The 24,307-nt window shown below is 44.2% G+C and overlaps 1 protein-coding gene across 5 annotated transcripts in view; it reads right to left on the reverse strand.

The window, feature by feature from the left end:
- The window catches only part of pikfyve (phosphoinositide kinase, FYVE finger containing), a 163,411-nt gene that overhangs the window by 69,200 nt on the left and 69,904 nt on the right, over positions 1-24,307 (reverse strand). For all 5 annotated transcript variants that reach the window (XM_039755300.1, XM_039755302.1, XM_039755298.1 and 2 more), the window contains exons 22-25: positions 22,266-22,337; positions 17,266-17,437; positions 15,355-15,533; positions 5,037-5,150 (exon numbers count right to left, since the gene is read on the reverse strand). In XM_039755300.1, the coding sequence (XP_039611234.1) occupies positions 5,037-5,150; positions 15,355-15,533; positions 17,266-17,437; positions 22,266-22,337 (537 nt within the window). The remainder of the gene's footprint in view (positions 1-5,036; positions 5,151-15,354; positions 15,534-17,265; positions 17,438-22,265; positions 22,338-24,307) is intronic.

Here is a 24,307-nt window from a genome sequence, read left to right on the forward strand (position 1 = left end):
CTGCATGAATGTCAGGACCCAAGGTTTCCCAACAGATTGTTTCCCAGAGCATCACGCTGTGTCCACCAACTTGCCTTCTTCCCATAGGGCATTCCTGCTGCCATCTCTGCCCCGGGTAAACGACACACGCACACCCAACCGTCCACATGACCTAAAAGTAATTCGATTAATCAGACCAGACCACCTTCTTCCATTGCTCCATGGTCCATTTCTGATGCCCACATGTCCACTGAAGGTGCTTTCGGTGGTACACAGGGGTCAGGATGGGCACCCTGACTGTTCTGCGGCTGTGCAGCAAGCTGCAATGCACTGTGTGTTCTGATGACTTTCTCTCATTTTCAGCATGAAGTTTCTCAGCCATTTATGCTCCAGTAACTCTTCTGTGGGATCGGACCAGACGGCTAAGCCTTCACTTCCCACTCCTTGTGCGCCCATGACCCAGTCACCGGCTCACTGGTCGTCCTTCCCTCGGACCACTTTTGGTACGTACTAACACTGCATATCGGGGACTCCCTACAAGACCTTCCAATTTGAAGATGCTCTGACTAAGTTGTGTAGCCATTACGATTTGTGATTCTAAATCTCTTATAAATGTACAAATCATACTGCTGTGCTTTTCTGAACACAGAATAAGAAGAGAAAAAAGAGCAGTTAATAAATGGAGAACAATTATTATCACTGATTGTGAATCTGACAGGAACAAAAACCTGCAGCCACAGTGAATCCCCAGGATCGAGTTTGGGAACGACTGCAATAGACAGACAGACAGACAGACATGAAGGGCGCTATATAATACACAGGTAGGCACTATGTAATAGACAGACAGATGAATAAGAAAGGCACAATGCATTCTTACTCATCGTGGTACCAGAGAGCGGCAAACAGTTGCATGTTGGTCAGACACAGGAGTAAAACTTTCACAGTTCCTGGCACATGTGACAGTATTGATACTACAACTGCTAAAAGAGTAAAACACAGGTGTGCTCTTTTCTTGAAGGACATCCATCAGTCACATACCTTATGTGAATTTCACTCAGATACCAAGACGGAGGGAACAACTTTCATTTGCCCAGCGTTTCAGTACCAGATGACAATGACTAAGACTGCAGATGATGTGACTCTGTAGCTCCAACATTAGAAGATTAGAACAATCGAGACGAGATCAGGCCATTCAGCCCTACACAGCTCGCCAGTCCTCTCCACTTATTTCTTTCAATAAAACATCAAGTCGAGTTTTGAAAGTCCCTAACGTCTTACTGTCTACCACACGACTTGGTCGCTTATTCCAAGTGTCTATCGTTCTTTGTGTAAAGAAAAACTTCCCAATGTTTGTGTGAAATTTCCCCTTTCCCTTTGGCCTGGAGACCCAAACTACACACATGACTCCAGATGAGGCCTCACCAGTGTGTTATAAAGCCTGAGCAGGACCTCCTGTGATTTGTACTCCACACGTCAAGGCGCTATATAACCTGACACTCTGGTAGCCTTCTTAATGGCTTCTAAACACTATCTGGAAGTCGATAGCTTAGAGTCCACTACGACTCCTAAATCCTTCTCATAAGGTGGACTCTCGATTTTCCGACCCCCATTGTGTATTGAGACCTCACATTTTGACTTCCTATGTGTAATTCTTTACATTTCCGGACATTAAATTTCATCTGCTGCCACAAATCTGCCCAAGCCTGTCTGCTATCCAAGTCCTTCTGTGATGATATAACGGATTCCAAATGATCTGCTAATCCTCCTATCTTGGTATCATCTGCAAACAACACCACACAGCTCCATACTTGGAAAAAATACATACACTTAAAAAAAACAAAAACGTAAAGTTTCATTTGTGTGCAGTTGCTGAGGATGCTGCAGCCTTTTCTGATGTATTTAACTGCAGAGAGTGAGGCGGCCATTGCTTATCAAACTATATTTGCAGAAAGAAATGACTCGTCTCCCCAAAATCACCTTGCTGATAAGCCCATTTTATGACTTTAAGTAGACAACACTTCATTTTACCAATATAAGGCATTTAACATTAAGGAAAATACACTGAAATAAGCATTGATAAAGAGTTTAGAATTTGAATATTTCATAGATGAAATGCAAAACCCATACTGTAATAAAATTGTGATCAAAAAGCACTTATTATGTATTAGTTGTGTATTTAATTTATCAATCTTTTGCTTAACTAATTTCTCACTCCTTAACAAAATCTAGCATTAAAAATGAACAATTAGGGCTTTGGGTGACATGGAAGTTTGAATTGTTGGGGGGAATCATTGAAAAACAAATATTATATTAAAAAATATGTTATGGTGTTACCAATTGCTTGTTACTGGGGGTTGTGAGAAAATATAGAAGCAGCTGGCAGACAGCTCTAAACAGGCAGGGCAACTGGGCAGCTAGGGCATGGCAGGGCAGGGCTAGAGGTTTAAGTGGCAGGAGGCAGGGCAGGGTGCATGAGTGGTAATGGAATGGGTGGGACGTGAAGCTAAAGTGGCAGCTTGTTGTAAAGGGCAGCAGCAGGGAGGGTGAGACCCGATACTTAAATGACAGAACAGAAAGTGAGCCGATGTGGTTGAATGGCAGCATGTAGGGTGAGGTTAGGTGCTTGAGTAGAGTTGGGAGGGTGGGACGTGACCCTGTAGTTAGGATATAGCAGGTTGGATAATTAATGGCAGTAGCACTGCTGTCTCGCAGGGGGTCCCGTCCCTGGTGTCCCCTGTCTGGAGTTTGCATGTTTTCTTGGTGGGGTTCCACAGTGGGCTCCGGTTTCCTTCCAAAGACATGACGTGTTGGGGATTTGGTGACACTTAAATGACACCAGAGTGTATGTGTGTGCCCTTGCATTTATCTTGCGATGAGCTGGTGCCCCATCCAGGGGATCGTTTCTGCCTCGTGCCCGATGCTAGCTGGATTGCTAGCCAAAATAAAAGTCACAAGTATCCAACCTGAATGACTACCGTCCTGTTGCACTCACTTCCATTATCATGAAGTGCTTTGAGAAGCTTGTCACGAGGCACATCAAAACCCTGCTGCCCCCCTCACTGGACCCCCTGCAGTTTGCTTATCACCGGAACCGTTCAACAAATGATGCAATAGCCACCACTCGCTCATCTGGACAATAAGGACACATACAGTACGTTAGAATTGTTGTTTATCGACTTCAGCTCAGCATTCAACACAATCATTCCTCAGCAGCTGATGGAAAAGCTGAGCCTGCTGGGGCTGAACACCTCCCTCTGTAACTGGATTCTGGACTTCCTGACTGAGAGACCTCAGTCAGTCAGGATTGGAAACAACATCTCCAGAAGCACCACACTGAGCACTGGAGCCCCTCAAGGCTGGGTGCTCAGTCCATTACTGTTCACACAGCTGACTCATGACTGTGCAGCAACGCACAGCTCGAATCACATCATACAATTCGCCGATGACACGACCTTGGTGGGTCTCACCAGCAACAACAATGAGTCAGCATACAGAGAGGAGGTGCAGCGGTTAACGGACTGGTGTAAAGCCAATAACCTGTCTCTGGATGTAGACAAAACAAAAGGAGATGATTGTTGACTTTAGGAAGACTAAGAGTGACCATCTGCCACCGAACATGCACCAAATTCCTGGGTGTCCACCTGGCAGAGAGCCTCACCTGGTCCTACAACAGCAGGTCTTTAGCCACGAAAGCCCAGCACAGACTGAGGAAAGCCCATCTTCCACTAGCTACTCTAACAACATTCTACAGAGGAACCAAAGAGAGCATCCTGAGCAACTGCATCGCTGTCTGCTTTGGAAATTGTATGGTCAGGGATCGTAAAGCCCTACAACAGATAGTGAAGACAGCTGAGAAGATCATCTGTGTCTCTCATCCTTCCATCATGGACATTTACACCAAACGCTGCATCCACAAAGCCAGCAGCAGTGTGAATGACCCAACACACCCTGCACACTCCTGCCATTGGGAAATAAGGTACCGAAGCATTCGGGCCATCGCCACCAGAATGTGGAACAGTTTTTTCCCCCAAGCAGTCAGATTCCTGAACACTCGTGGACCGATCTGATATCTGACAGATGTGTTCTGCTCTGCAGGGTTGGTTTGCACATTTGTCTCACATGCACCTTGTTATATATTACGTGTCTTTATGTTATGTGTCGTGGATTCTCCGTTGTCCTGTGTTCCATGTAGCACCGTGGTCCTGGAGGAACGTTGTTTCATTTCACTGTATGCTGCACTACTGTATATGGATGAAATGACAAGAAGTACTCTTGAATCTTGAAGGGGTGCATCCCCGGATTAATGGATGTAATCGTTAAACATCCATTCTTTTCAGAGAAATTGCGGTAAGGTGTCCTCAGAATTTAATGGATGTTTCAGGTAATACACAACACAGAGAAGCCCAACTTTTTCTCACCGTGATGATATCTCGCACTGCTACCTGTTGGAATCTTCCAGATTTAGGTAAAGTACACATGTAAGTATAAACAGTCCAACGCTTGTGTAGCAGGAGCGTCCGCTAGAGCAGGCGTCACGTCGCCTGAAGTACAAACCCGGCCTTAAGCTTAGGTGAGATAAATACTTGAATGAAAAATAACAGCGAGAGACGTAACACGTGAGAAAAAGCAACAGTACCGGGCTGTATAGTGAATATAAATGTTCATCTTTATCTGACCCTCATGGACCCCCTGAAACCCATCCATGGGCCCCCTAGGGGTCCACGGACCTCAGGTTAAGAACCCCTGCCAGCAGGTATTTCTCCCACCGCCCAAAAACCACCTTAATTCAAGTTCTAAGACCAAAGAATAAAGGAGACGCAGGGTACGAGATAACAGCTCGACTTTTCCGCTCAGGGCAAGGCAGCGCACTGTGAAACAAGAAGCCGGGCCAACACTGCGCTGCAGGCTGAGGAGCTATAATGAATTTTTTAATTTACGCCCACAGTCAAGAGACAAACCATTCTTGTCTTATTAAGTGTGCGGCTCTTTTGAAAAATTCCAGCTTACTTTGAAAATGACAGAGAGGAGCTGATTTAATGATTTACCACTGCACTTACTTTTGTGAAAGATCTTTAAGATCCTGGATCAGGCACATCCTTGAGGGAGTTTGATGTTTAATGTAAATTTTAGGTGCTGGTAGGCAAACTTCAAGGAGCCTAATGGGAGTGAAACTGCAAGACAAAAGCCAAGAAAAAGTTACAATCGCACCGATGCAAACAGCCGCCATTAATCTCAAACCTAATTAACTTAATTCAGAATTGAGGAGCAGCCGGAGCCTTCCCCAGCAGCAGTGGATTCAGAGCAGCAAGACACCAGGATTCAGTCAAGCACGTACCCTCACACTGGGCCGATTTAGTACCTCCAGTTAACCCGACATAACACGTCTTTTTGGATGTGGGAGGAAAACAATCAAAGTTATTGGAGAATAAACTCCACACAGACTGTGGGTCTTTGATGAAGAGGATGATGGCCCCCAACTCTGCTGTTCCTCCTCTCTAAGGAAACAGCAGAGAAACTCGGGATTGCAGGACAACCTTCTCCGGTAGTGGAGCTGAAGGAGAGTTAATTGTCATTTTCAGGAGGAGTGTTCCCTTAACAGCCGTCCGGTACTCGTCGCCAGTTTGTTCAGTTTTAGGGTTACGCAGGAAACACTGGACACGAGGCAAGAACCAAATCTGGACGAGAAGCCAATGTGTGGGGCTAATTAACCAACGACACAAGTCTGCTGAGTTATGAGAGGAAAATGGGAGCAAAATCAAAAACCAGATATGTCAGGAGCTGGGGTGGCGCGGTACACCAGTACTGAAAAAGGACCAAAAAAAAAACCATTTTAAAATAGTACAGTCCAGCATTTCAGGATTTTCGGTACCAGAAGAAAACATCAGGTTTCCTCTCAATCCCCCCACAGCCTTCTCTCCCTTCCTCGACACCCGTTGTGCATTTCGATGTGATCAGATTTTTTTTATTTTTTTTTTTTTTAACATTTTATCAAAATCATGAAACATTCCATAGAAGCAAGTCAAGTTTAACAAAACTCGGTTTGAAACAAATCAACCCCCACAAGGGGGCACAACCCCTCTCCCGTTACTTTGACGCAACTGGGACTTAGCGGGCCTCAAGGGGGACGCGGTGTGACGGGGCCTCAGAGAGGCCGGAGTAAGACGGGTGATTTTGGAGTCCTTTGCTTCAGATATGTTTCGATTACGGCTGGTATCGATGAGGTCAAAATTTTAGTGCCAATCCAGCCCTGCTATGAACGTGTAAACTCCTCCGTCTTCCACTGTCCAAGTTTAAAGTTCTTTGTGCAGATATCTGAATTTTGTCTTCATCGTTTCATTCAAAGAAATGGGCTGAAGAAATCCGTTTACTGTCACTCTACGACTGCATCCCGACACTCCGCCATTGTTTAAAAACGCAGACATTACTCTCAGTCTTCGCCTCTCGTCCACACTACCCTGCCATCTTTAACACTCGAGTCTTTTAATAAGTCTCTCCAGAGCGGTCCACATCCTAAAAACCATAGACATAGAATTACTAGACGCCGCATGACCAGCAGCATCGGACGTCAACATCACCGCCATATTGCGAGTGTCACTGCTGTGGAGTGAAGTAATGAATAATGTGCTGTTTGGGATCTTGGGATTGTACAAACCGCTGGACGCTCCAAACCTGATCCCGGGGGATGACATTTCATAGGTAAGGCTGAGCGATTGTTTTGGTTATATTTGGCCATTTGAAAATCCCGTTTTATAATCTTAGCACTCAAGGTCACCTTTCAATAAAATGAAACATCATTAGTAAAATTAAAACAAGAGAACGATAAATCAAAAAGCAATAATTAGCAAACAACAAAGATAACTGGCAGCAACAGTGGAGAATTCACACTTGGTACGCCAGTTTGAAAACATAAGTGTTGAGGACAGTTTTAAAATGTGTTATTGAATCGAGATGACGGATATGAGAGGGAAGAGAATTCCTGAGTTGAGGAGCACCAGGAGAGACGCTCGACTCCCATAGCACTGAGTCTGACGTGTGGGACAGAAAGTCGAGGATCTGAGTGAGCGAGAGGAGTGCCAGTCTGGAGGAGATCAGTGAGGTGTGGAGATCTTTACATGTTCAGAGCGGGATTGTGGATCGTATTCAGTAGTGAACAGGGAGCCAGTGACGTCGAGAGAGAGTCGGTGTGATGTGTTCAGTGGATTTAGAGCAGCAGGTTATCATCCTGGCAGCAGAATTTTCAAGAAGTTGTAAGGGATGGATACGTTTTTGTGGGATGGCAGATAGAACAGCATTACAGTAATCTATACGTGAGGTGACTCGGGCATTAACCGATACTTCAATACCGTGTTGTGTAAGAACAGGAAGAAGTCTAGAAATGTTTTGGAGATTGAAGATGGCAGTCTGAGAAATGTTACTTATATGGGAGGAATTATTTAATAATAATAATAATTGCCATTATTAGTGTATAAATGGATATAAATAATTGCATGTAAACAATTCGCCAAAATCTGTTGTATGTAAACAATACTGTTTTAAACATTATTGTTTTTTCATCAGAAAACCCGATTTCCACGTCTATCTGTATTAGTGTAAATGGCACATTTGCCACTCGCAATATGGCGGACGTGCTGACGTAGCGTGTCGACTGGGCAACACAGTGAATGCGACGTCTATCTGTATATGTCTATGCTAAAAATGCTGTGCGCTGCAGTGTGGATGAACCAAAACAGGCAGAATTACTGCGCTCTGATTGGTTCATGCTTATTACGTGGCTCTTCCCCGATTGGATCCTGCTTTACAACGTCTCACTGCCCGATTGTTCACCCTTCTAAACCAAAGTCCAACATGACAGACGTGGAGGAGTTGCTTTCCGCGGCACTTGTTGTGTTGCTGACCTGTACACCTCTACTTTTTTCTTTTCCGTATTCACCGTTGTTGTTTTCTCTGTGTAAATGAATGTCTAGCGTGGAGGACTCTTCCTCTTTCTATCCCCACCGATGTGCGTATGTCCAGTGTAGGCGGACGTCTCTGCTACGTGTGTTTTCCGTCGTGTCAGCATGGGCAGAGATACTTGTAATAAATGACATGAAGACGATAAGTGTGGCTGGACATCTGCTGTGTTTAAATGAAAACGTGTCAACGTAAACGAAGCCTGCTGTGTTCCAACAGAATTTTTGTCCTTGTTTGGTCTTTGCATGAGTCTTAAATTAAAACGACAAGCCTGACACGATTAACGGAAAACACAACAGTCCTGCAATTTTCAATTACGCGCTGTGCTCTAAATGAGCAAACAGCTTTGTTCTCTTAATGGAACAAAGAGTCCTGTTTAACTTATCGATTATTTTCAAGTGCCACATGCACTCTGCCAGCCCCAACGTGAACCGACTTCTGGGCTCATTGAAATGCGGCTCCACGTTTGCAGCGCACTTCCCCACTTAAGCATGCAGAGCGGCCTCTGTGAAGAGTTGTAGGAGTCTGCCCGAGATGAAAGACCCTCTTATGTTCTCAAATGTCAGCCTTTTCACACGAGCGGCACACCGCTCCAAACTTCACGCAAATTAGCATTTTTAAGGGCACCTTCTAAAAACTCCCTCATCCTTCACCTCGACAACCCACGCCGTGGACGCAGTGAACCAGAAAATATTCTGCCACAATCAAGTCCTATGGTCTTGTGACTTAAATGAAGTCTCGCGCTTGCAGATTCAGAAATCGTATTCAGAAATACGTCCATTCACAGATTCTCAAACCTGTGGACTCTAATCTAGGCTCCCGGAGTGGGGAATAGCCCAGGGCAGAGCACCAGTCTAACGCGGGACACACACACACACACACACACACACACACACACACACACACACACACACACACACACACACACTGAGTCACTTCAGAGTTAGGAAGGAACACCCCAGGTGGACGCAGGCGGGCGTAACACACAAACACCCCACTGAAGTCCGTGCTGGACGCGGGGTCAGCTGAGCAGCAGCACTAATCAGTATGACCCCCATAGGATGCCATCTGACCCCACCAAACAAGCATTTTTTTTCCTCCATCTTGTCTACTCATTTTTCAATGGCTAGATTTAGAAATTCTTGCACCTTTCTCTTTGCCTTTAGAACAAAATGTAGATTTTCAGTAGCGGGTTTCAAGGGGCCAAATCCAAATTGCACATTTATTTGTTAACGAGTGCAGGAAAGACTAAGCTGTGTGTCGTTTGTGATGAGGTGCTAGGAGTGGACATACAGAAAATGGAGTGGTGCTCCGATTAGCCTACAGGCAGTTAAATGCCACCTTTGGGATCAGTAGAACAGGACATTCTTCAGCTACTGGGGACCACTGCCTCCTCTAGCAGCCCCGGGCCAAAGGCAGGACTCAGCATTAAATGGGTTGCCAGTCCACAAATCATAGAATATGTCTGGAAATTTAGGAAGGAAGGAAAACCCATGAAGGAACACGGAGAACATGCAAAGTCCACACTGACAAAAACCAGGCGTGGAATTCAAAGCCGGGGTGCTGGATGGCATCATGGGGCAGAGGTCAGCATTACTGTTCCATGATTGCAGCATCCGGGGTTTGAATCCCACGTCTGGCCGCTGTCTGTGTAGAGCTTGTTGCTCTCTCTGTGCCTTTGTTGAGACTTCTCCCTGTTAATCGTCCTGCTCCAGTGGGTCCATATGTGTACTCATAACATTACAGGGGATTCACTGCCAGGTCAGGCTCCGGCCTTCCACAAGCCGCCATTTTGTGGAACATTTGCTGGTGGTTGCTACTGCATTGCGCAATGTAGAAGATGTATGAAGTATGACGTCGTGTTGTCAGTGACGGTGCATATAAAGGTCAGCGTCAGGGACTTCCTAGTCATCCAAGTTTGCTGACAGGAATCAACAAGAAAACAAAGACAACTGCGTTTTTCTAGATTTTCTAGTTCCTGTAATTCTGCGTGTGTCTTTCTGATTTAGAATGCAGTTGTCTGATCTTTTGGTGATTAACTTGGTCTGTTTTGACAGAGTTTCATCCCATGATCCTCTTTATTAAGACCTCGTCTGCCTTTCCTAAGATATGGCAGAACAGTCGAGAGGATGCCCTGATCACCTCGTACTGCTCATCATGAAGCGGAGCGGCAGTGTTTTTTCTCAGTCATTGGGGATTTACATTTACATTTACTAGGAGGCTCTGCCCCCTGCTGGCTTCGCTCGCCAACCGCCGGGTGGGCACTACACGCCAGCCACTTCACGGCTCTGCCCCTCGCGTATGGGGATGCGGATGTACAATTTAAACAGATTGTTATTTTCTTGTTACATATGCATAATAGACTTGACTATTTTATATTATAGCGAGTAACTAACCAAAGTCAAAAATAGTTAAACGTAATGAATTGAAAGAAAATTATGTTTCATGTTGCATTCGAGGTATTCGTTGAGTTCATTCTGTTTGGCTTTGAAATTAACACGCAAATACTTTTTAAATGTACACTTTTACTGTATAACTTTATTTGGAATGAACTTTTCGTCAACATTGCATTGAATTTTGATTCCGTGGTTGGACTTTCATCGTGACAATGCCACGTATAACTACCCGTGAGTGAATATCATTTCTTTCTCTCTAATAAATAAACCGACATTTTTTCAAATGTTTGCTCCTGTGATGTGTTAATTGTCATAGCCAAAGCTATTCTAACCGGAAACCGGAAACCTTTTAATACGAATGGCATATCGAGATCTCCTTTGGTGTCTCATGTTATCCCCTAATGATGGACTACATTGCCTTTCTCGTCGCCTGTTAAAATTTGACATGTCGGAATTGTTCGACCAATTATGAATACAACTAATCTTGTCCCATTGCATAGCCCATCACTCATAGATAAATTACACAATTACATTACAATACGTCCTTCTTTCATCAGTAATTCGGCCGGAGGAAGACCAGACGGTGTTAACGGTTGTAGATATTCTTCGTGACATTGTAAGTTGATGTTTTCATCTCCCGCACCATCACCACCAACTGTTTCAGCAGAGTCTATTGATACGCATTTAATCAATCTGACGTGTAACCGATCGGCAGTTTTCACGTTAATTCGTTTGACTTCATCGCTTCTCAGTGCTAGGATTGCCCGTTTACTCATTTCTTCTGTTGATAAGCCTTCGGGATGAAATTCTTCAATAAGATTTGGACATCATATGTCTTCTTTTACTGGGAAGTTAAAGTGAGGAAAACATAAAAATTTATAAGAGCTGAGAGCGCAGGAACTGTGACTGACTAAAGCATTCACACCAGTGAGAGGTGAGAGGACTGCGGCGCAGGCCGTGAACTGGAAATGGTGGAGAGGAGGACAGGACTTGAAAAGATCTCTTGGTGATAGTCTCGTCTCGAGATTTTATTTTATAATAGAGAGATTTTAATTTGGCTGACGTCTTTATCCAAGGCGACTATCGGTATTTATGATACAGTTGGTTTCTTTTGGTATGCCACTTGGTGCCCAGGCAGGTGAAGTGACTTGCTCAGGGTCACACAGTGGTGTCAGCAGTGGGATTTGAACCCACAACCTCAGGCTTTGAAGTCCAAAGCCTTAACTGCTATGCCACACTGACTACAGTCGCAGGGCCTCAGGTGATTACAGTGCTTGTCTACCAGTACATCTGTGTGTCGTCCTGGGTGGTGTTTGGCCATGGCGACTTTTCAATTGCTGTAACTTTCATTTGGGTCTTTTTCTGACAAATTTACGAGTCCAAATGGGGTACATGGTGTTGCCAAACCTTTACGGTGCCAGACTCTTTGGCTTTTCCCACTAAAAAGTCAGTCAGTCATTTTCCAACCTGCTTACTGCTGAAAAGGGTCATGGTGGGTGCTGGAGCCTATCTCAGCTAGCATAAGGTGCAAGGCAGGAACAAACCCTGGAGATGAGGTGCCAGTCCATCGCTGGGCAAACACCCACACCCAACTCGCCAGTGTGCCTAACCTGCATGTCTGTGGACTGTGAGAGGAAACCCACGCAGACACGGAGAGAGGGCCTGGGACACGAACCCTGGTCTCCAGACTGCGAGGTGGCAGCACGGTGCCACCCACACTAAAAAGGATGGTCATATTCCATAATTGGGAAACGTAATGCAAAAGAAATATCAGCATCAATTCTGCGAAGCTGTAAGCCAGGTAAAACAAATTGCTTTTTCTCCGCTACACAGGATATTGCTGTTTTACAGCCTGCTCTGCCAGATAAGAGGATATGGCAGTTAACAGATTTAAAGGGAAAAGGAGACATAAAACATTCTTAAACGCCTTGCAAGATTCAAAACCGTAAAAAAACCTGGAAAATAAATCACCAAACTGCTAAACAAAATTCAAAGTCACTAAGAAAAGCAAAGGGTTGGTACAGTTTTGTGCATGGCACTGACCTTCACACCGTCACTCCTGTAATGTCACACGTGGCACACTCCCTTGTCAGGGTTGTGGGGTGCTGGAGCCTATCCCAGCAAGCACTGGGTACAGGGCAGAAACAATCAGAGTGCCAGTCCACACACACACACACACTAGTGCCAATTTAGCATTGCCAATCTGCCTAACCTGCGTGTCTTTGGAGAACATGCAAACTCCACAAACCCGGGTCTCCTTACTACTACTGTGCCACCATCAGGTGGTGAAAAAAAGTTTATTATTTTTAAATTCTGGGGTGGCGCAGTGGGTAGCGCTGCTACCTCGAGGTAAGGAGACCCGTCTGGGTTCGCTTCCCGGGTCCTCCCTGCGTGGAGTTTGCATGTTCTCCCCGTGTCTGCTCCAGTTTCCTTCCACAGTCCAAAGACATGCCGGTCAGGTGCATTGGCGATCCTCAATTGTCCCTGTTGTGTGCTTGGTGTGTGTGTGTGTGTACCCTTTGCCCTACCTGGGGTTTGTTTCCTGCCTTGCGCCCTGTGTTGGCTGGGATTGGCTCCAGCAGACCCCCGTGGCTCTATAGTTAGGATATAGCGGGTCGGATAATGGATGGATGGATTTTTAAATTCAAGAAACACACTGAAAGGGAGATGAAATGTTACAATAACTAATACCACACGGTTTCTTTGTTGTTTGAATCCATAACCTCGGACAACAAGGAAATGTGCGACACTGACCTTTAATACCGTTGCAATAGTGCCGTCACATGTCACAACTTCTGATTGTCACATGGAAGCAATGGAGATGGGAACAAATGTCAGCCTGCCAAGACGGGATACAAAATATTGGTAGGTGAAAACGACCTTAAGTCACAATACTAATGAAAGAAATGGATTCCACGTATTCAAAAGTCCCAAAACAGAAGTAAACTTGTGGGATTGGCACCAAGTCATTTGTAACAACTGGAGGAAAATCCACACGGATTTGGAGAAAACGTGCACACAAGTCCACAAGGACCAGAGCATGGCGCAGGATTGACAATGCATGGCACAGAATCCACAGCGCTACCCGTGGTGCCAGTTTAAAATGATCTCCTTCTCTCTTCCTTTCCTTGGAAGGATATTTGAAGCTTAGTGATATTCTGTAAAAACTTAAACTTGCGTTTACACAGACGCAACATCAAACGGATCCCAAAAATCTGAGTGGTACCTGCTGTGCCATAAAAAACTGCACAGATAAACCATCTGTTAGGATGTGTCGCCGTTTCACTTATTCAAAGAGTCTCCATCTCTGTGCTATAAAAACGCTCTTTTGGGAAAGACTCGATGAGTCAGTCAGCCATTGCACTAAGACGTCATACTGCCGACTTCCAGAATATTCCGATGTAAACAGAAACTTGAAGGTCCAAGTGGGTGTCATAATCTCTTCCTTTAAAGAATTTGAAAAATCCAAGATACAATACAATACAAATTATGATTGTGTAGCCCAAAATCACACAAGAAGTGCCGCAGTGGGCTTTAACAGGCCCTGCCTCTTGATAGCCCCCCAGTCTTGACTCTCTGAGAAGGCAAAGAAAAAAAAACCCTTGTAGGGAAAAAAAAAATGGAAGAAACCTCGGGAAAGGCAGTTCAAAGAGAGACCCCTTTACAGGTAAGTTAGGGTGCAGTGGGTGCCAAAAAAAAATAAGCGGGGTCAATAGAAGACGAAACACAAAATAAAACACAAGTCATCCTCAATACAATAGAAATATGACAAGTACAGAGCAGAATTCAACAGTAGATGATATCCCATAATACGATTTATAAGGACTTTAGATTTCCACATGCAGGGCCCTCCATAATGTTTGGGACAATGACACATGTGGGGGACACAAGTATAAAAAGGTTTTGTCATTTCTACATGGTGGGACCAAAATGGTGGGACCCTTAAATGAAAGTCTGCGGTGTGCACTTTAATCACAACGTCTGAATTGATTCCTTTGTCATTTTAAACTGGAGAGAGGGTATCAAGGAAAAATGTGTCTTTGTCCCAAACATTATGGCAGGCACTGTACATTAAAACATTAGAACAAATTAGACGAGATCAGGCCATTTAGTAAACCAAAGCTCGCCAGTCCTCTCCACTTATTTCTTCTAAAATAACATCAAGTCGAGTTTTGAAAGTCCCTAACGTCTTACTGTCCACCACACAACTTGATCGTTTATTCCAAGTGTCTATCGTTCTTTGTGTAAAGAAAAACTTCTTAATGTTTGTGTGAAATTTCCCCTTCACAAGTTTCCAACTGTGTCCCTGTGTTCTTGATGAACTCATTTTAAAGTCACCGTCTCAATCCACTGGACTAACTCCCTTCATCATTTTAAACACTTCAGTCAGGTCTCTTCTACATCTCCTTTATAGGCTCAGCTCTTTTAATCTTTCCTCATAACTCATCCCCTGTAGCCTATTTTCTGACCCCCATTGTGTATTCAAACCTCACATTTTTACTTCCTGTGTGTAATTCTTTACATTTACTGACATTAAATTTCATCATCCACAAATCTGCCCGAGCCTGTCTGCTGTCCAAGTCCTTCTGTGATGATATAACGGATTCCAAATTATCTGCTAATCCACCTATCTTGGTATCATCTGTAAACTTAACCAGCTTGTTCCTTATATTCCAATCTAAATTATTTATATTTATTAAAAATATCAGTGGCCCCCAGCACTGCCCCCTGCTGGTCATCACTCTTAACATCACCCAATCCTGATGAGGTTCCTCACATCATCACCCTCTGCTTCTTCCTGTGTCTGAGCCAATTCTGCACCCATCTAAAAACATCACCCTGAACTGCCACTTCTTTTAGTTTGATGCCCAACCTCTCATGTGGCACATCATCAAATTATTTTACCTTATTGTTTGCACAATTGTACACGTGCTATCGATGGCCTGATGAAACATTCAAAGCAATTAGATTACTAAATACAACGAAAGCTCCTTCAAATGCAGGCTCCTTCAAGGACCTTTGCCCTCACCTGAAAGACGCCACCATCTGGTTATACGAGAAGTACTGGTGATAATCATTGTGAATGGAGTGGCCGCACGGCTCCGCATTGGCTCTGCGAGTGTACTGATAGCCATAGAAGCGCAGCTCCAGGTACTTCGCGAAGGACATGGACCAGGAATCATTAGAGAGAGGGACCACTGGGGTAACCTGCAAAGTGAAATATTTGATATTAGCTGGCTGATCAATAGGGGATCAAAATATTCAAATTCACAAAACAGACAGACTGTAGTCACATTTCATAGACGTACTGGTCAAGGTACCCAGCATTGCCCAGGTATTTTTGTAAAATGGGTTAAGGAAAGAAAGCAAAGGTTTGCATGTTTTTTAAATGGCGACCCTGTTATTACGGCTGGCTGTCCCGTCGGTCACCCATGTGGACTCTCCATCAATGTGAGTCGAGGATTTGTTCTTTGCGAGTCTGACTGGATTTCTGGTTTGCGCTAACTCCTTGCTGGGTTGTGACCATGAATGCGGTCAGGTTTGACTTATCCTTGTACTCCAAGGTGGACAGTTTTAATTTGCTTGACAGACACTTTTATCCAAAGCAACTAACAAAACATACATGCAAAACATTCAGTCATTTAACTTAAAATATTTTATCGAGCACGTCTGTCTTGTTTAAAATTGTCTGAAATGTTTCCAGGGTGAGAGACAACCTGTGAACGTTGCAGACGAGCTCCAGCCTCACTGGGCCACACGTTTTAGGCGGCGTGTACCAAATGAATATCTTTCTGGACAGCCTTGGTGTCACAATCTCTCCTAACCCACTAACAGCTGTGTTTGGTGGGCTCCCAGATAGGCTCAAAGTGGAGAAGGACAAACAAACTGTAATGGCCTTTACTACACTAGTGGCACGTAGACTTATCTTGCTCAACTGGAAGAATCCTGTTTGCAGCCAAAAGTGATCCTTACTTAATTAGCGGGTCTCCTATAAAAATACTATTTTGCCATTTAGTCCTGTTAGGTGAGAGAATACCTTCTTTCTCTTTAATTCATAATTCAGCCCTTTAACATTCCAGTTCACTAAGCTAAATGTTTGCTCATGGAGATCTTCCTTCTGAGCTTTTGCTGTCATTTTGTAGTCTTAACTTAAGCTTAAGATAAGACAGCTTTGACCTTAATTTCCAGTTTTCCTAGGAGTTATTTCCATGAAGCCTAATGTTGCGTTGGCACTTATAATTCTAAGGATTATAAGACTAAATTAGAAATAGCTTGCTCTCTTTCTCTCCACCCCAGTCCCCCGTCCCCTCACTTTGCCTCCCAATGTGAGGCTGGACCACACAGATGGGCGCAAAGTTGAGAAGGACAAACAAACTGTAATGGCCTTTACCTCACTATTAGCACGTAGACCTGTCTGGCTCAACTGGAAGAATCCTAACCCACCTCTTTTAAGGCAGTGGGTAACTGGTGTTCTGTACCTTTCCCTTTGTATTGTGCTGCAGTCCGACTCTCAATCGAGCCTCAGCCAACATCCTCCTCCTCTTATACCACAGTACTGTACATAGAAGTGGCACTCATTGTGGCGCACGCAAGTAATGTTAAGCTGTGGGCATTTTGTCTGCTCTTCTGCCTTCAGTCTGTTTAGATGCTTCACTTGCTCTGAGCCAGCAGGTGGCACTATTGTGTGTAAACCATAGCACACAGGAGGGGAAAAAACAAAAAACACTGGGACCCCCCCTGGGACCACCATGTACCCAATCCCCCGGGCCAAACTTGTGGGTAACAAATTAGTAGTTGTTATCTGTATGGTCCTAGAGAGCAACTATGCAAAATTAGGTCCAGAACAGTCAAAAGGCGTAGGATTGTATTGAAGTATTCCTTCACGTACTCAGAAGATCGAAGTCGAGAAGCACAATGCAGGAACATAAGTTAACTTTACCTGTTTGCAGATCTTGCACCAAGAATAGGTGAGAATGGTGTGCTGGTACCCTGGAACAGGAGAGTCCAGCTCCTTTAGCACAATCTGCACACAACCACTGCCATGAACGAAGCGGCGAATGTGATGCACCATTGGGGTCTCACAGAACATACTGGGGCACTGATATGAAGGCCTGCAAAAAAAAAAAATCAACATCCTGACGTTATGGGAGTTCAAGGACTCAGATGATCGTGAGATGGTAGGGAAAAAGCAAAGGCCAACTGAAAAGCTGATGTAATACGGAGAACTGCTCATAGGGAAGGCAGGAAAGACTAAGCTGTGTGTCGTTTGTGATGAGGTGTTAGGAGTGGACATACAGAAAATGGAGTGGTGCTCCGATTAGCCTACAGGCAGTTAAATGCCACCTTTGGGATCAGTAGAACAGGACATTCTTCAGCTACTGGGAACCACTGCCTCTTCTAGCAGCCCCGGGCCAAAGGCAGAACTCAGCGTTAAATGGGTTGCCAGTCCACAAATCATAGAATATGTCTGGAAATTTAGGAAGGAAGGAAAACCCATGAAGGAACACGGAGAACATGCAAAGTCCACACTGACAAAAACCAGGCGTGGAATTCAAAGCCGGGATGCTGGATGGCATCATGGGGCAGAGGTCAGCATCACGGTTTCATGATTGCAGCATCCGGGGTTTGAATCCCACGTCTGGCCGCTGTCTGTGTAGAGCTTGTTGCTCTCTCTGAGCTTTTGTGGGACGTCTCTAAGGTTAATCGTCCTGCTCCAGCATGTCCATATATGAAGTCATAACATTATAGGGGATTCCAAAGTGGCCCAGTGCGTGCCGATTTCTGCCTTGTGGCCATTGCTGCCAGGTCAGGCTCCGGCCTTCCACAACCCTGAGCAATGGGAGGAGAATAATCAGAGAGATGAACGCTAAGGGGCAGAAGGGGAGAGGAAGGCAAGTGAGAAAAGACTCGATGGTTTGAGTAAGGGTACACTGAGGTGGCTTATTATTGTTGTAGACATGACACAGTAACAAATTATGAAACTTAATAAGGCTGCTGAACAGTCGCTCTCACTAACAACTGCAGCTTCATATTATCTACAGTCTGATGTATCTAATGGATGATGTTGTCTGTTGTTAGTATTATAAATGACTTGTGAGAGCCATGCAAGGAAGACTCTCATTATACAGTGAATATATGACAATAAACGTGAAGTATAATTCTGTGACGGGATTGATTTATAGCATTAAAGTTGATAAATATTTTGTATGTCTTCATTTGCAAACTTGACAAAGCAAAGGTAATATTAGATAGTGTTTCTGGGGGCACTTTAACGTCTGCCTAACCAGCTCTCCTGGTCTTTAGGTGGTGAGGAGGATGGAGCATCAGACCAGTTTGGTAAAGGAGGCCGTGTTTGGACATGGAGCCTCTAAGCCATCCACAGCAGGGAGTCCATGAACTGACTAAACAAAGCAAGGCGGGGCCGAGTTGTACCTGAATTCTATTGGTCTAAAATATGGCCGTTTTAAGATTGGTTTTGAAACCGAGGCCATTCTGTACCACAACACCCCATTGGTTTGTGTTTTGTGGTTTAGAATGATATAAAGCTGGTCACCTTGCCTTTACCTCTCTCTCTCTCTCGCCATCTGGTAATGACTGGGATGAAGACAACTTTAATTCGGCAGCCATTTTGAAACAGGCCTGTTCCAATACTCGATTCAAAGGCCATGTGGTAGCAAAGCAAGCTAGAATGAGGATAAGCTGAGAGACGCCTATGGACTCAAGATGCACTGCTACTTAGGCTGTAAGGCACGGGTGTCAAACTCCGGTCCTGGAGGGCCGCAGTGGCTGCAGGTTTTCATTCTAACCGTCTTCTTCATTAGTGATCTGTTTTTGTTGCTAATTAACTTCTTTTTCTTTAGTTTTGATTAACGTGACTCGGACCCCTTAGTTGTTTCTTATTCCTTAATTGGCAGCCAAACAACAATGAGAAACAAAATGAGTCGCCACATGAACGGCTCACCTGTGGCCATCACACAGTATCTGAAAATGAAGAACGGTGACACTCGCGGTAAGGTTGATCTGCTCACATCACCAAAACATTTGGACGGCATTCTTAGAAAAAACAGAAAATCACCAGCTTTGGAAAAGTCTGCTGTGGCGGAATGAGAGCAGCAACAAGCCATGGAGTTAAATAACGAGTTTAATTAACAGCAAGAATCGGCTCCTCATTAAGAGTTTGAAATCCCAGTTTAGCCGGTCATCTGTCGGCTCGTTTCATATCTCATTTCTTTTTGGCTGTCGTTGAATGAAGAAAAGAATCAACTCAGAGGACCAAATCCTTAAAAACAGGGGGGCTATGAAAATGAATGGAAAAGGAGTTAATTAGCAGTGAAAACTGGTCACTGATTAAGAAAAGGGTTCAAATGAAAACCTGCAGCCACTGCGGCCCTCCAGGACTGAAGGTTGACACCCTTGCTGTAAGGGTTTGGTTTGCCAATATTCACATTGTATTCTGCTTCCATATTTTTGGACATTTTAATCATCACTAGATAATTAAATGTGTACCTTCACTCCCGCCTGTTTCTGCCTGATGTTATGGGTGCAGAAGGTAAGTATATGGGATTTTAGATATTTTATTAAGGTCTACAAAATAAAGAGTATAAAAGGGGAAAACAGGGTCACAATAGTTACACGATAAAAGAAATTCTACAGTATAATTATAAATGCCTGGCTACTTTGAGTTACGTTATATCCTAAGCACCGGAAGCCAGCTGGATTCAAGGACATCAAACTCATTTAGATTTCTGTTCTAGATGAAACACTGCACCATATACAGTCATATGAAAAAGTCTGGACCCCCTCTGAGCCTGCGTAATAATTGACTCTCCTTTCAACAGTAAAGACATCAGTGGTGTGTCTGTCATTTCCTAGGAGTAGCAGTATTTAGTTGTACGAAATTAAATCAAATGTGAAACACTGGCTGTGCACAAATGTGGGTCCCCTTGTCATTGTGCTGATTTGAATGCCTGTCACTGCTCAATGCTGATTACTTGGTTGGATGAGCTCGATGAGCCTTGAACTTCATAGTCATGAGTGGTCAAAGGTATTTAAGGTGGTCAACTGCAAGATGTGCTTCCTTCCCTTTGACTCTCCTCTGAAGAGTGACAGACAGCATGGGATCCTCAAAGCAACTCTCCAAAGATCTGAAAACAAAGATTGTTGAGTCTCCTGGTTTAGGGAAGGCTACAAAAAGCCATCTCAGAGGTTTAAACTGTCAACTTCAACTGTAAGGAATTGAGTGAGGAAATGGAAGGCCACAGGCACAGTTGATGTTAAACCAACGCAGCAGGTCTGGCAGGCCAAGAAAAATACAGGAGCGGCATATGAGCAGGATTGTGAGAATGGTGACAGACAACCACAGATCACCTCCAAAGACCTGCAGGAACATCTCACTGCAGATGGTGTATCTGTCCATCGTTCTACAATTCAGCACATCTGTATGGCAGGGTGATGAGAAAGAAGCCCTTTCTGCACTAGCGCCATAAACAGAGTCGCTTGTTGTATCAAATGCTCATTTAGACAAGTCAGATTCATTCTGGAACAAAGTGCTTAGGACTGATGAGATAAAAATTGAAATCTGGTCCTAACAAAAAGCGCTTTGCATGGCGGAAGAAGAACACAGCATTCCAAGTAAAACACCTGCTACCTCCTGTCAAATGTGTTGAAGATCCCATCATGCTGTGGGGCTGTGTGGCTAGTTCAGGGACTGGGGCCCTTGTTAAAGTCGAGGGTCAGATGAATTCAACCCAATCTCTACAAATTCTTCAGGATAATGTTCAAGTGTCAGTCACAAAGGTGAAGTTACGTAGGGGCTGAATATTCCAACAAGACAAGGACCCAAAACACAGTTGGAAATCTACCAAGGCATTCATGCAGAGTGAGAAGTCCAATGTTCTGGAATGGCCGTCACAGTCCCCTGACTTGAATATCATCGAAAATCTATGGGATGATTTGAAGCAGGCTGTCCATCAAATTGAACTGAACTGGAGAGATTTTGTATGAAGAATGGTCAGAAATACCAACATCCAGAGTCCAGACACTCATCACAGGCTACAGGAGGACAGCGTTGAGAGGCTCAAAGGAACAAAAGGAAGCTCAACTAAGTATTGACGTCATATCTCTGTTGGGGTGCCCACATTTATGCACCTGTCTAATTTTGTTGTGATGCATATTGCATATTTTCTGTTAATCCAATAAACTTAATGTCACTGCTGAAATCCTACTGTGTCCATAAGGCAGGTCAGATATTAAAAGGAAGTTGCTACTTTAAAAGCTCAGCCAATGAGAAACAAAAATCCAAAGAATTAAGAGGGGTTCCCAAACTTTTTCATACGACTGTACATTTTCATACAAGTTCTCAATCATAGAATATCTCCCTTTGATAAGATCTCTCTCTCGGGTGACTAATTTTAATTGTCTTTATATGAGACTCCATCTGCTGCCAGCTAGAATCTCCGATGATTATGATGCGTGGGAAGAAGGGCACTGAGCCGCTGATGTTTAACACGGGGATGTAAATGAGTGGTTGTTACACTTTCAACTTCCCACACTGGTGTGCTAATATTGGGCTCATAAGCTTTTCTGTAGAAATAGGCAAGTGATACTCGTGGGTCATTCTGTAGCAACACCCAATTCAGCCACAAAGTCCGTTCTAATAAGTTGTGGTCTTTATCTAACATTTCCATGCTTTTTTATTTAAGCAGGTCAAAGTAATTTTCTGATTCTACGAAGTGTACCATATTGTACCGTACCATTTTCTACTATTCAGTAATTAGGGAGAAGAGCAAAACCATCAAGGAGTTGGTATTGTGTTCCATTAGGACCAGGATGTGAAATGATCCCATGGACTTTGTGAAGAGCAATCATTACATGAGCTACCATGAACTAGCAAGCATGTTGGGAATTAATCAAACAAGGCAGATATTTTTAATGTTTTACCTGAAACAGTAACGTTCCAAAAATATGCCCAAGGTAAGATCATTTTTCCCATAAAATTCCATTGTAACAATCCTATGAAAGAAAGAAAGAGAAAATCAGCTTTGCTTTATAATAACCAGTTATATATTAAGGTGGTGATATCTTGAATGAACTGAGAGCACCTGGGAATCCCCCAGGAGGAGCTGTGAGAAGTTGCTAAGGACAGGGTGACCTCATTCATTCAGGACGTCACATGTCACGCATGCAGGTCCGTGGACCACTCTCTAGACTCATCAGATGCACGCACTAACACCTCGGATCGAGAGGGGGCGCCAGTGCTAAACTTCTCCTCTTTTGTTCCCTCCGCAGCACAGAGAAGACACCCAGTGAGGGCAACTGACTGCGCCCCTTCCAGTCCCCCACCTTTAAAGCCGGCGGTGACTTTTGAACCACACGCACCTCAGGACGGCACTCCCGTCCAAACTTAATCAAGCCTGACGCTTTATTGATTTCAACAGTCTTCTCGTATCGAAGCATATAACGGCCCAATTTCATTATTTTTACTTTTTGTGCGGCATTGAAATTAAACAGGGACGACCACGCTGGCGTCCCAACATTTTTCCATGGTACCTTGCAGGTTCTTACTCAACTACACAGGATATGAAAAGTGGTACAATTTACACCCGTGTCACACAAAGAATAGTACGGGATCAACGTTACAGATACCTTTGAGACTTTTAAAGACTTTAGAGAGGCCATAGCAGCTGTCCTTGGAAGATTCAACTTCCGCAGCTTATAAGAGAAGGATATTACCTTTGGTTCGTAACATGTGCCGCTATGCTTATTATGTAGCAAGATAACCTGACCAGCACCCAATACTGTAGAAGTGGCCCCTCCAGTAATATAAAAGACACCCCCTTCACTCGGCTTTTAAATCCAGGCTGAAGATTTTAGCCTGGTATACCCTGACTAGAGCTGCGGATTAGCTGTGCATCCTGCATTTCTATTTGTTAGTCATTGGTGCAGAAATCGAAGTAAATCATTATTTATAAGCCCTTACCAACTCTCCTCTAATTGGTTTCTCTTCTCAATATCTTGGTACCATTGCTCTCCTGCGTATGGAAAAGTCATCTCAGGGTGTTGGAATCATCAGATGGAAAGATTCTGTTGTCAGATTGGATGGCCAGCACGGACCCCACTAGTAGGCGGTTAGTTGGCCGGGGTCTCCAGGACTGTGACTTTTGTTTTTGACATTCTCTTTAACATTTTTAATCTCCTCCGCTGTCTACTAGCCACAGTTCATCGATTGATTAATGGATGGATGTTGTTGATTTCTATTTTTTTTAATCACTTTCTACCTTGTTCGTCTGTGTTTCAACAAATCTGCATTTATATGTGCACCGGACCCGTTCTGTATTTAGTAATTAGTATAATCTATACTTACATTTTAACTCAGAATTGTTCCCCAGACTCTGTGCCCGCACTCGGTGAAGAGCGTTATACAAAGCATAAGATGTAAACTGGCACAACACAAAAATGAACAAGCAGAAGATTTTTATTATATAACCTGTGGCGGACAGGCGAGGTCAGTGCCCGGCAGGGATGCCCCTTCCGTATATGTTCAGGGGGAGCAGCCATGGACTTTGCAATACCTCCCCCTGGACGCTAGATGGCAACCCCCCGGGTTGGAGCGGCGCCTTGGTTTCCCGCTGGGCTCCATGGAAATTGGAGTTTGGTGCAGCCCTCTGGGTGCCTGATAAAAGGGGCCAGCAGCCACCACTCAGACAGACTGAGTAAGGAGGAGGAGGAGGACTACGCTTGTTGGGAGGAGTGGTGGTGCAAAGAGGAACAGTGTTTGTGCTTTTGTGTGCTTGGGACTGTGTTGTGCCTGTGGGTCACGGGGAAGACGTGCCACAGAGGCGAAGAAAAATAAAAGCATTTTTGTTGGTTTTATTCGTACCTCCGGTGTCAGTCTGTGTCGGGTTGGGCACGTATATAGCGCCATGTTACAAACCTAACAATTTATTTATCTCTGTGTTTTTTCCACTGCGTGGTTAAAAGCT

Source organism: Polypterus senegalus, chromosome 6 (genome assembly GCF_016835505.1).
Source record: "Polypterus senegalus isolate Bchr_013 chromosome 6, ASM1683550v1, whole genome shotgun sequence".
In the NCBI taxonomy this organism is placed as follows: domain Eukaryota; kingdom Metazoa; phylum Chordata; class Cladistia; order Polypteriformes; family Polypteridae; genus Polypterus; species Polypterus senegalus.